Raw genomic sequence first — 13,128 nt, forward strand, 5'->3', positions numbered from 1 at the left:
ACTCCCACCACAGGAGGGCACTAAAACAAAAGAAGACAACAACACTGCTTCACTGAGTCCTCTGATAGTTATCTGTGTCCCACAGTCCAATCACGAGGCGCTCCTGGGTGAAGTTTCCTCTAGGCACAGATCTAGGATAAGCTCCCCCTCCCCCAATCCTAACCTTAACCATTAGAGGAGAAAATGCAAACTGACCCAAGATCAGAGTCTAGGGGCAACTTCGCCCTACATGATGATGAGGCACTTAAAGGAGGTATCGTGTAGACTAGCATTCATTCACTAGTAATAAGGCGAAGCACCAGTGGTATGAAACCAACACAGTTAGGTCATACAGAAAAGCGACCACCTGAGAGTCAGTGTGTCGGGAGTAAAGCCCAAGCTAGCGCGGTCAGCAGCACGTTTAGCCGGAGAGAGCAACATTTATTCATTCCACTCGGGCCACTAGGCAGCCCTTGAGGTTATAACTAACAGCCACACCCACTTTAAAGGTCCCCAGACTTCTAATTGGTCGGTAGGTGGCCGATTTCCAGCCTCCTCTGGGCGGAGCCTCGTCGGCGGGCCACGGGGGTTGTGGTGGCCGTTCCCAGGGTCCCCGGTGTCTGGAAGAAGGCCTTTGAACCACCGCCGGCTGCCGCCTCCTTGGGAGTCTGTGGTGTCTGTGGAGGAAAGAGACGAGAGAGTGAGGCCCTGAAACCACACAGTTTAAGGAGAGCGTCTCACTCCAGAAAAATGATCAACCCTGGCAGTCGAGTATCACTGTGACAGTATTCCATCCCCCCTCACCCCCTCTTCCAAATACCAGCCTTATAAAATACCACTCAATTTAATTCTAAGTAACACAAAGTTTTCCAGCGAAGGATACATTTCAGCTTGAACGGGGGCACCGCGAAACATAGCTATGCATTTCTAAGCAGAGCAATTGAACAACCTCAATTTGATAACGGACCACTTGTATACAGTCTTCGTTCCATCAATGTTAGGAGAGGGGGCGCATAGCAGGAGTGGGAGACAGTGTACATGGCTGATACATTTTTTTTACGGATGTACACGTTGGCTCGTCCCATCATTAATAATGTCCCTTCATTTGGCGCCGAAGGTCTGATGAGGGAGGGTATGCCCCAAATGGCACCCTATTCCCTACATAGTGCACTGCTTTTGACAAAAGTCCTATGGGCTCTGGTCAAAAGTAGTGAATTATAGCTATAGGGAATAGAGTGCCATCTGAGAAGTCTCCTCTCGAGGCACAGAGAGACATCATCAGAGCTATGCTGGGGAGCATTCATTGTCTTTTAATGGCCTAAAGATTCATCAACACTACAGAGGTGAAAAAAGCAACATTTTCATTTAGGGGATAATCTTTGAAAGCAAACAAAAGCTGAACTGCTGTGGAGTAGTTAAACATGATAAACTGAGTCAAGTTAGACTGTGGCATTTCCAGAGTCTGTCTGCTACCCAAAAGGTCATACATCATGTGACTGGATGTGACCCCATTTACCAACTGCTTTCCAAATACAATCTGATCCATGTAAAGTGGTTAAGGCACTGTCTGTCTGTCTCCCTGTCTGTCCGTCTGCCTGTCTCACCTGTGTCTCTGCCTGGATGAAGGTCAGAGGCGGCCTGGGCTCCAAGGGAGAATGTGGAGGTATGGGTCCCGACCCGAACAGCCGGTGCTGCTCTGGACTGGAGAGGGCCGGCGCCACTGCCAATCCACTGAACTCTGGGGCTCCGGCCACGGCATAGGGTACGGCGGCTCCCATCACGAAGCAGGCGGGGGACATCATGGCGGACATGTTGAAATTGAGGTTGGCATGGGCATCGCCCCCGTTGGCCATGAGCGGGTAGGGGGAGAGGGTGGAGGAGGACACGAGGACGCAGGGCAGGGTGCCAGCAGGTAGAGTCAGGCCGTCTGGCGTCTGACCAGCAGAGAGGAGGAAGTTGAGACTGTTGAGACCTGGAGGGGAGAGTGAGGACGAGTCATCTGTGAAAAAAATGGCACCCTATTCCCTATTTAGGGCACTACTTTTGACCAGCGCCCTATGGAGCCATGAGGAGGGGGAGGAGACATCGCTTCAACCAACAGGAGACGAGGTGCAGCCCAAAATTACAACAACATCTAGAAAAATAGGTGTGGAAGACTACAAATGGGACTGAGGTCACTACGTTAAGGACACTGCTCCTAAGTAGACCTTCAACACTACCTGTACAGTCCAATTTCATACTGGTAGAGTCTAAGGTCATGTTGTAGACAAGCAAACTAAAAGAATGATGCTAGTGTGGATAATGAGATACACATGGAATGTGGGTTTTTGCTTTGTAACTGAGCAACACTGACTGGCGAGTTGTTTTTAACATAGCATACCTGCAGAGTTAGGCACATAGAGGTAGTGTGAAGGCTGGACCTGGTTGTTGGGGGGGCTGTGTCTGCCCACCTCCCAGTCTCTGATGTCCCTCAATGGGGCCTCTTCCCTGGCTAGCCCCCCTGGGTGGCCTGGGGAGCTGGTCCTTGGGCTGGTGGTCATCTGCAAGCTGTTCCCCTCCACACTCCTTCCATCCACAACCTTCCTCTAGGAAAAGAAAAACAAGAGACATGTTGAGAGGTGTAGGGTGAAGTTGCCCCTAGACACGGATCTTGGGTCAGTTTTGAGGTTAGGATTTGGGGAGGGGAAACTGATCCTAGAAATGTACATACACTCTTAGAACAAAGGGTTCCAGAAGGGTTCTTCGGCTGTCCCCATAGGATAACCCTTTTTTGTTCGAGGTAGAACCCTTTTGGGTTCCATGTAGAACCCTCTGTATGGGGACAGCCGAAGAACCCTAAAAGGTTCTAGATAGCACCTTTTTTTCTAAGAGTGTAGGGGAAACTTCACCCCGGAATCAGATGCGTGTGAAAAGGAAGATACCCTCCTGAGAGTTAAATAAAACAAATGCCTTGAGGATTCAGTCTTCATGCCAGCTATATTCTTCAGTTTTAATGTGACCCTCCCACAGCCCAATGCTGCAGCGCTCCCTGGTGCATCCCAGAAATAATTTACGATGAGCTTTGATCACATTTCCCTCTCAAATAATGAAATTGCATGGCTCATTTACCAAAATCATAGCTCTGATTTGCTAATTGTTCAAGCACAAGTAATGTGAAATGCTATGCTTCCTCTGCAGAGGATTTTGTGACTTTGGTTTAGGTCCATTTTCTAGACCACTGCTAGGTAAGATATACTGGGTGTATCTGAGCACACCTCACATTACTTTTCTAGCTCCTCAAGTTTAATGGAAGTGAGAGGGTAAGATTAATAGTGTGGAGTTTTGTACAATTAAAAATAGCCCATACATCACCAAAATGATAATGCCATTGTGTTTAATTAAAATTTAGAATAATTGTATCCTAATCAGTGAGCATGCAGTGATTCATATTTTAATTTAATACTCTGCTTTCGGGAATCATTAACAAGATTTTCTGAATTTTCTACATTAAATCAGAGCATGTATGATGATGAAATATACTGAAATAATGTTGTCCTCTACTACTTCAATGTCTTCATATCATCATAATGACCTCTACTACTTCAATGTCTTCATATCATCATAATGTCCTTTACAATGTCTTCATATGATCATAATGTCCTTTACAATGTCTTAATATCATCATAATGTCCTTTACAATGTCTTCATATCATCATAATGTCCTTTACAATGTCTTCATATCATCATAATGACCTTTACAATATCTTCATAATGACCTTTACAATGTCTTCATATCATCATAATGTCCTTTACAATGTCTTCATATCATCATAATGACCTTTACAATATCTTCATAATGACCTTTACAATGTATTCATATCATCATAATGTCCTTTACAATGTCTTCATACCATCATCGGAAGCTCTCGATTCCCTAATCAATCAGTATAATGTTGCTAAGCAACTTTGGAGGAAACCTCTTTTCATTATGATGAGATCTCTAAACATAAACAGCACATTCTTCTGAGTTATGTCTTTCACCTTCACATGTACTGAACCTCAGAAAATCACGGGCAGCCTCTCAAATGGCACCCTATTCCCTACATAGTGCACTACTTTTGGTCAGGGCCCATAGGGAACAAGGTGCCATTTGGGACACACCCGTGGAGGAAAATGAAACTCCCTCCTTGGAGAAAACATTCCCGTACGTAAAACAAACCATTTGGGGATTACACTGGTCTGACTCCCCCCTACGAGTTCAGGACGGAGTCCCAAATGGCACCCTATTCCCTACATAGTGCACTACCCTATGGACCCTGGTCAAAAGTAGTGCACTATATAGTAAATCGGGTGCCATATAGAAAGCAACCCAGATACTTCCAGTACAAACGCTGAATGAAAGCAACAGAGGACAAAGTTATGCACTGTAACTGTGCAACTGTGATCTTTAGAGTCGGTCTAATTGGAGTGTCCAGACAGACAGGCAGCTGTGTGTGTGTGTGTGTGAGATTTCCCAGCAGTAGTATCAGTGTGAGAGTCACTCTTATAAATAACAAAAGGGCATCATTGGGAAGCTCATTATTGACAATGCATAAAGAGTGTACTGGTCACCTTGGAAACCAACCAGTGTTATGAAGACTGAGGGCTCTGTTCAATCAGATCTGCTTTAGCCGACATCCGCATAGAGGTTGTTTTGGTGGTGTCGGAGATGGAACTGCGTTAGCGCTGTCAAATCTACAAGCAGCTCACGTCATTATACCTAAAGCGGACATTGCTATTGGCAATCTGAGCATCATTATTTCAATATAGCCTACACTTTCTCGTTCTGAACTTTAACGCGAGTGGGAGGGGTGTGGCTTCATGACAATGATCAAGAGCAGCTGCTCACTGATCTGACAGCTCCAACGCAGTTACACCTCTGACACTGCCAAAACATCCGCTATGCAGGTGTCAGCTATTGCTGGTTAACGTTAGATATTACTGCACTGTCGGAGCTGGAAGCACAAGCATTTTGCTACACCCGCAATAACATCTGCTAAACACGTGTATGTGACAAATAAAATGTGATCTGACTGAATCTACGCCTGAGACGTTACAGTAAGAAGCATCGCTGTCCCTGACCTGTCTTGTTGGTTGTCAAATCACCACGCTTCTAATTAAAGGGGAAGTTTACTTTTTCATTACTTTCAGCGTGAGGAACCCTCTAACATTAAGTAGTAAAACACTGAACTTCCCCTTTAAATCAGGATCATACATTATTGTGATTGGTCTAGCAGGAGTAGGATGAAGTGGTCACTAGACACTGATCTACAGTGACCTAAGGTCAAAATTGCAGTTGGGATGAGTAATCTGATGCTAGGTACAGTGTGTACATATGGCCAACGCCTACCTGAAGCTTGTAAGGCTTATGGTGAATCTATCAGAGATCCACAGTCCATCTGTGGATTTCACTTTTCCCCATAAACTCACCTCTTCAGACAGCTCAGGCGACACCCTCGTGTCTTTTTTCGCCCTCTTCTCCTCCTCCGCTCCTTCATCCCTCTTCCTCTTCCCCAGGATGCTCTCTCCGGACCCTGACGACCTTTGAACTTCCGTGGTCAAGCGGTGAAGCCCCTCCTGCGCTGCCGGACCTCCGTACAGCATGACCACCGAGGCCTGGGACAGGCTGGGTAGATAGGCCATGTGGTGGGGATGGGGGGACAGGGGTCCCACGTATGGACCCTCTGGGTGGATGGGCACGGCCAGGGGGGATAGGCCCGGGGAGCAGAGCAGGGAGCTGCCGTCACTGTGGGTGGGGCTCCGAAGTCCGCCGCTGGGGCGGGAGGCACTGCAAAGACAGAGAGGAACCAACTTAGACACCAGTTTCTGTCATGCTCTTCAGGCAAATGCTCTGTACCAGGGCTGTCAAATTCCATTTCTGGAGGGGCCGAGTGTCTGCGGGTTTTCGCTCCAATTAAGGTTACTCATTAGTTAGGAACTCTCTAGGTCTAAATCAGACATGGTCCTCTAGGAATAGAGTTTGACAACCCTGCATTATACTGTTTATAAAACAAAATGGCACATTAGAATGTAGCAACATAATGTAGTAAAATCCTTAAATGCTCTTTTTGTCAGAAACACAAAACAATGTGGTGACTGTGCATTAGTCAGTGTTCAGATTATCTCAAACCAGATTTCAATTGTAAAAAAAATAATAACACTCCCTCTCAGCAGTTTGGAACCAGTAACCTTTACTCGACTCCTCCTCTCCTCCATCCCCACTCCAAAAACACTTAGAGCAGCAACAGCCTTGAGACGGCTGTGGCTTGGCCACCGGTGAAATAGCCACCACATCCCTAGTAGAAATGGTCAGAAACCGAGAGAACCAGGAGACACTGCTGCCAACTCATGTAAAACATGTCAAACCCAGCCTAAAGCTTGACGTGGGAGCCAACGCCAACAAACACAAGGGTAAGAGTAAAAATTCTAAGCGAAACATTACGAAAACCACCTTTTATAAATTAAATGAACTGTGAGACGTGGACCAATAACACTTTGCGGAGAGTTTCAGCCGACCTATTAAAAACTCCAAGCCGGAGCCTCTGGGGCTGGTCATTTGCACGCATCACTTCCTCTAAGGGCCCAGTTCCCTGTTCCTGAGCTCCAACTAAATCACTGCATAGGTTGCGTCTCAAATGGCACCCTATTCCCTATGTAGTGCACTACTTTTGACCAGGGCCCATAGTGCTCCCATAGGGCTCTGGTCAAAAGTAGTGCACTATTAGGAGATAGGATGCCATTTGAGACGCAGACATTCATTTTATTCACATGGCAGCCCTGTTGAATGCCTGTTGTATACCAATGGGCCTTACACGTCATTACATTCAACCAACAAGCTAGTCCTTGGCAACAGGTTGGCCGTCAGTGTAATAGATCATGAAATGTAACACATAAGTCGTGGATTGTTTGCAGTAAATCTAAGGTTAGTACTATTGGATGGCGTGATCAGGAACAGGATTCATAGCCGCCTGGGATGTTTGGTGTGTGTGTGTGAGCCTCCTTCCGTGTGTGTTCTACTTACCCTGTAACAGTGGTTCCAAACCTCAGCCGGCACACGGCGCTGCTGCTCACACACTTTCTGGAATAGTCCACTGGCTGGGGAAGCAGACCTGGACAGAACCGAGGGAGACGTGAGTTACTCAATTACATTTCCAGGTATTACTTTATTTGGATAGTCCCAAATAGATGGTTTGTAGATGTTCAACTAACTACCCACTTGACCTAACCTTATCCCAAGTCTTAACCCTGACAGTAACCCTAACATATCAACAGATTAGTAGTGGATTGTTGGTTGATGGTTGACAGCACCATGCTATAGCCCACAGTTTTGATGTGAGCGGTCTGTCCTGACTCCTTACCTGTGACCTCTCTGCGTGGGCTGCTGGGGGCCGAGTTGACGCGGCGTTGGCTGGCCACGGAGGTGGGCACCACGCTGAAGGAGGCGTGGCGTGCCAGCTTCTGTTTCCTGCCGCCTGGAAGAGCAATGGCCTCCGGAAGAGCGATGGCAGCCACAGCCTCCGAGTCCTCTGTTGAAAAACATTTGAGTGGCCAGTGAGTTCTGTGTGGTAGTAGGAGGAGGGTGAAGTTGCCCCTAGATGCTGATCTTGGGTCAGTTTTGCATTATCCCCATTAATAGTTAAGGTTAGAATTGGAGGAGGGGAAGCTGAACCTAGATCTGTACCTAGGGGAAATTCATCCCAGAGCGTGTTAGTCTTGGTCAATAGACAGGTTTATGATTAGTTTTAGTAGTAGTGAAGACAGTTCCATTATTAATGTATAATGCATCTATATCCATTTACTGTAATATTGGTTAATATATAGTCTCTCTATGAAGCACTGAGCTAATGCCCATCTGAACCAATATGGGAGTGATGTTATTTGTTTTATCACCGAGGACCACTTTGGAAAGTGTTTTAATGAATGCTTTTAAGCGCTATCCTCTGGGTATCCACATCTTGTTGTATTATTCACTACCCAAATCATTTCAATTCAATCTTACCATGGCTGGTGTGGAAGTCTGCCGGGCCGATCCATTTGAAGGCAGGCTTCCTCCCCCTCTCCTCCCGGACGTGGACCTTCTTGATCAATCCCAGACTCGTCAGGACGTTGGCGATGTCATAAAGCCGCCGCACCTTAGCTGAAGACAGATTAGAATCAGAGTTATCGTTTAGATCTATCACCACAGTAAAAAGGCCAATTGGAGGGACGTCTGGGGGTATCTGAGGTGTCCAGTGAAGTTGCCCCTAGACACTGATCTTGGGTCAGTTTTCCATCTTCCCCACTAATGGTTAAGGTTAGGATTAGGAGAGGGGAAGCTGATCCTAGACCTACACTAGGGGAAACTTCAACCCGCAGCTATTTGGTGGCTGGGTTGTGATCATTCGGCCCCAAAGGGAAGAAACTGACTGAAACAGGCAGGGACGACCTGGACTTGCTATTGTGTCAGAGGCTCTTCGACTGCACGCCAAAATCCTCAAGATCCCTTTGGGCTCTGGTCAAAAGTTGTGCACTTTGTAGGGTAACAGAATCCTTACTTTTGTACTTGCTGTGGCTGGCGGGGTCCTGGCTTTCCTCGATGAGGATCTTGGCAGCCACGTCCAGAGTGACTGTCTGGGTCCTGGACACCAGGAAGAGCATGACAAACTTCTGACTCATGATGCGTAGGGACTTGTCTTTCCTCGTGCTGGCGGCCGCTGCAAACAGACAAGCAGAACAAAGTTAAAGGGAGTACTGGGTCCTATTCACTGAGTGGCAAATGGAAGAAAATAGAAACATGGAGGGAACTACCGGAACCTGTCCAATAAGAAATGCTTGTTTTCGCTTTCCATTGCAAAACGTTTTGCGATGGTGCGCACTAATGAATAGGACGTTGCAGTGGCTTGTATGGTCTAGTGCTCAGTGCTGCCGACAGCATAGCTACATACCGGCGTCAGCATGGGTTTGAATCCGACCTACAGCATGTCACACGCTCCTCCTATAATAATAATAGTACAACTTTATTGTACATGTTACAGAGAACGGGAATTTGATTCAAGACCTGAGTTACCTGTCAAACAGGTTGTCTTGTCAAACAGGACCACAATACGAACCACAACATTCCTTATTCAGTGAGAGAGACTCTCCCCTCCTCTCCCTGAGGGTGACACCAACGGGACACGTTATGACAGGAGGTGGCAGGCCTAGTGTTCTGCAGGGGGGGACGCCAGATCCATGGCAACCACTGCCTCTCTAGGGAACCGTAGCTTTGGACTCTGCACCTACATGCACCTTTATAACAGTCATAATTACAGTAAGCACTTCAACATTACAGTAAAGAACAATTGCCTCCACCGCGCCAGTTTGACTTTCTGACAAGATAACACATTTTCTCATAAACACTAATGAAATAACTGTCAGTTAGACTCGACAATGTCATTCGGCAGCGAACACTGAGAGCAAAACACATTGAGTCAACAGCAGTGGTTGGTACACCGTCATTATTTCTTAGTGGCAGGAAGCCCTGACGCAAATCAGCCGCCAGTTGTTTTTCTTCATTACTGAGTGCTTCAAGAGGTAATGTGTTCCAACACAGCACCCAGTACTGAAATAATACACACGGTTCTAAATTAACGCTAGTTCATTAGCCTTTAAGCCCAAGTCAATGAAAGCATTCCTCATTGTCATGGAGACGGGGGTAGGGGGTGGCGGCCTCAAGGTTGATCAAGGCTGATGGGATTCTTTGCATTAATGTGTTTTTCTTTGTAATGACAATGCGCTCCTCGTCAATGTGATGGATCACTGATACAACTGGGAGATGACAGCAGAGGAATGGCGACTGAGCTTTTGTTGTGGCACATATTAACTAGTAATCTCCAAACACCCGTTGAAGTTAATTAACCAGACTGTTTGACTAATAATGACACAGGGTATAAGTGATCCATTACCTGTTGTGAAAAGCTCTGGGGTGAACTTTTCCCCCAATCCTAACCTTAACCATTAGTGCGGAAAATATAACACTGACCCAAGATCAGCATCTAGGGGCAACTTCACGCTACTCCTGTCACGGAGACGGTTGACCAGAATGCATTGCGGTCTAGAAAGTAGCTTGTTACAGTTGACCTAACCTTCAGTAATCAGATTTCCTGTATTTAGACAGAAAATAGGACAAAATAATTTTGTAAAACACACACACACCCGGCACATCCAAATGAATCCAAACTTGAGATACACACAGAGCATGAACGCATGCCAAATCTCCCATTGACATACATACATAATTGACACCAAACTTCTAGCTTCACTCACACATCCCAAATTATAATTCAACCCTGTGTCCATCAGCCGCCCCTGATCTAGCAATCGCAGATTGTCCCTTTAGGAAAATGTAAAACTATACCAAGGTCAGCATCTAGGGGCAACCTCCCCCTACTCTGCTCTCACCACAGCTGGAGTCTGCTTCACCTCCCTCCTCTGGGGGGTGTGTGGTGGCTCCCTCTCTGTGACCGCCCTCCATGGCCTGCTCCATGTGCAGGTGGTAGCGCTGCTGCCTGCCCATCCCCTGCAGCTCGGCCAGGGTGGACCCCAGATGCCGGCGCCCGTACCACACGTATTGGTTCTTAGCCACGCGCCCCAGGATCATCAGAGACTCCAGGACGTTTACGACGTCGTAGATCCGCCGCCGCTCCACTCCTAAAGACAGACACACACCAGGGACAGGTCAGACTGGGGTTAGCAACATGACTTCACTGTTACGTTATGTGAGCTGGTTATATTGCAAAGCTATAACTAAGGTACCACATTGTTTCACAAGAGGATTTCATGACGCAGTAGATCATGTTTGGCTGCATCTTAACTTTCCTCATAGTCTCAGACATGGCTTGGTTTATACTACAGCCTGGTGCTATTCTAGAAGGTACAGTGGTTTATACTACAACCTGGTGCTATTCTGGAAGGTACAGTAGGATACGAGGGCTCTGCATGAAGGTATCCATAGCAACCGTCTCCAAAATCCAATAATGCATGAAACTTCACATTGCTCATAAAACGGATATTACATTAGCTGTTTCCATTATGGTCTTCCTTTCTGTGCGGTTACCAATTATGGCAGCCTCCCTGGGCTGGGTCGTGTTCATTAGTCATCAAACGGAAGACAACGGGTCATTTGTATCTCAGTTGGGAGAGGATGGCGCTTGTAACGCAAGGGTAGTGGGTTCCATTTCCAGGACCACCCATATGTAAAATGTATGCACGCATGACGGTAAGTCGCTTCGGATAAAAGCATCTGCCTAATGGTATTTATTATTTAACGGACTGAAACAGGGAGGGACCGCTGAAACATTTGCAAAACATTTTGCATTGCTTGCCCTAATGAACATGACCCAGGTGTAGCTGTAAATCTCCCTCTCTGGTTTCATTGTCTCTTACCCAAGCTGGTAGACACCTCGTCCAATGAGATGCTGATGGTGTCAGAGGTTGGATAGTCCGGATACAGGGCCAGGAACTTCTGGCACAGCAGACCCAGGCTCTTCTGCTTCCTGCTGGGCTTTGTCCCCCCCCCCTCTTCCTCCTCCTCGTCCACCACATCAAACTGATCAGAGAGACAAAGCATTGGCAAGAAATGTATTCAGTCAAGAATTGTAAACATTTACCACAGCATTATACTTTTAAGATTTCAGCATCTACAAATCCATTAGTTGGAAGATGATAATCAAATCCAACAGTATGATGATAATGTCACTGTATTCGGGATAACATATCCTACCAGCACAGTTTCTGGCATAACCTTTGCTAATCTCATTCCATACAAACTACCCATAACACAATACCAAATGCTCGCCCAAAGGCGGCCATCACCATCAATTCAGTATAGGGGGTCAGTGAGAGTGTCCCGAATGATATCCTATTCCCTATACAGTTTACTACTTTTTTTTACTTTTAGCCCTATGGGCCCTGGTTAAAAGTGGTGCACTATAAAGGGAACAGGGTGCCATTTGGGACGCAAAGAGTGAGTGGTCAAAGGGTACCTGGCACGTGCCATCCACCTCGACATCCTCCACTGCTCTCTCATTCTCAATGGGCCTAAACAGCACCTTCTTCATCTCTCTGTCGCGGATGTCAGGGCTGGCAGCACTGATGAGCATCCTGAGGTTGGCCGTGGGGGTCCAGGGGTCCGCCCCCCGCTCAGAAGGCTTAACAGGGGTGCCGTGGAGGTGTTCCGGGGTGGGAGCCTTGCTGCCATACAGCAGCATGGTGGCCGTGGTGTCCATCTTGTGAGGGGTGGTTCTTCTTCGATCCACACATCTGTTCTCCTGTGAAGGAGCATGATGTTAAGAACTTTGATTAAGTGGGGTGGAGTGATATGAAATGTGGTGCATTTGTAGGCGGATCTACTTAATATAAGTATTGTAATAACGTAAGCTTAACTATCTAAATCATGTGAGAAAGATAATCTTATTTCAAGACACTCCAGGCATGTCATATAACTGTGCTACAAATTCATGAAAAGAGGAATTGACTGAAGATTGTTTCTGAGGGTGTCTCTTCAATAAGGAATAATATGGATATAAATAATAAGGAATTGAAGGGTTCATTTGACTTTGAATCAAAACATACCTTCTGATCATTTCTGCCTCTGACATCCTCTATGTCTGCTTTGCTCTTCTTTGGACTTATGAGATCTCTCAAAGCTAGACATTCAACTTCCATCTGAAAAACAATCAGCCATTTCATTTTAATTTGTCTCTGAACTGTGCAGAAAGGTCGTTATTTAGTTCATACAGTCATATTTCAGTCACTACTTTGCTATAGCCAAATACAGCAAATAGATCGATCTATTACAGGGCCATAAGATATCAGTGGTCAGAAGATTTTGGCGCAAAGACCTTAGCCCACCTAACGTTTGCTGATGACCCTAGCTAGCTATCTAACAAGCTAGCTATCTGCTATCACATCTAATTCTGACACGTTCAATACTGAATATTGCTACTGTAAAAGCCCTGATGGCAAGATGAATACACAATAAATAGTTACATTTTAGCTATAGTAAACAATGGAAAAACTTTGCAAAAAAATGATGCAATCTTGGGAAGTATTTTCTTGGGGCAAATTGAGTATTAATACTGATCCATTCAACATGGGACACTTAGCTAGCTA

At 46.2% G+C, this 13,128-nt stretch overlaps 1 protein-coding gene across 1 annotated transcript; it reads right to left on the reverse strand.

Annotated features, from left to right (window-relative positions):
* Positions 1-500: 500 nt before the first annotated feature.
* On the reverse strand, positions 501-12,681 carry LOC311140112 (transcription factor E2F7-like; the record flags this gene model as incomplete). The annotated part of the gene is made up of 12 exons (XM_084175049.1): positions 501-656; positions 1,584-1,951; positions 2,360-2,564; positions 5,428-5,785; positions 7,019-7,106; positions 7,356-7,595; positions 7,997-8,134; positions 8,532-8,690; positions 10,417-10,665; positions 11,401-11,563; positions 12,000-12,284; positions 12,589-12,681. 12 exons carry the CDS (start codon positions 12,679-12,681, stop codon positions 501-503), a joined length of 2,502 nt encoding a protein of 833 aa, XP_084031175.1.
* Positions 12,682-13,128: the final 447 nt, after the last annotated feature.

The sequence above is a fragment of the Coregonus lavaretus genome (genome assembly GCF_964263955.1).
Source record: "Coregonus lavaretus genome assembly, chromosome: 13".
In the NCBI taxonomy this organism is placed as follows: Eukaryota; Metazoa; Chordata; class Actinopteri; order Salmoniformes; family Salmonidae; genus Coregonus; species Coregonus lavaretus.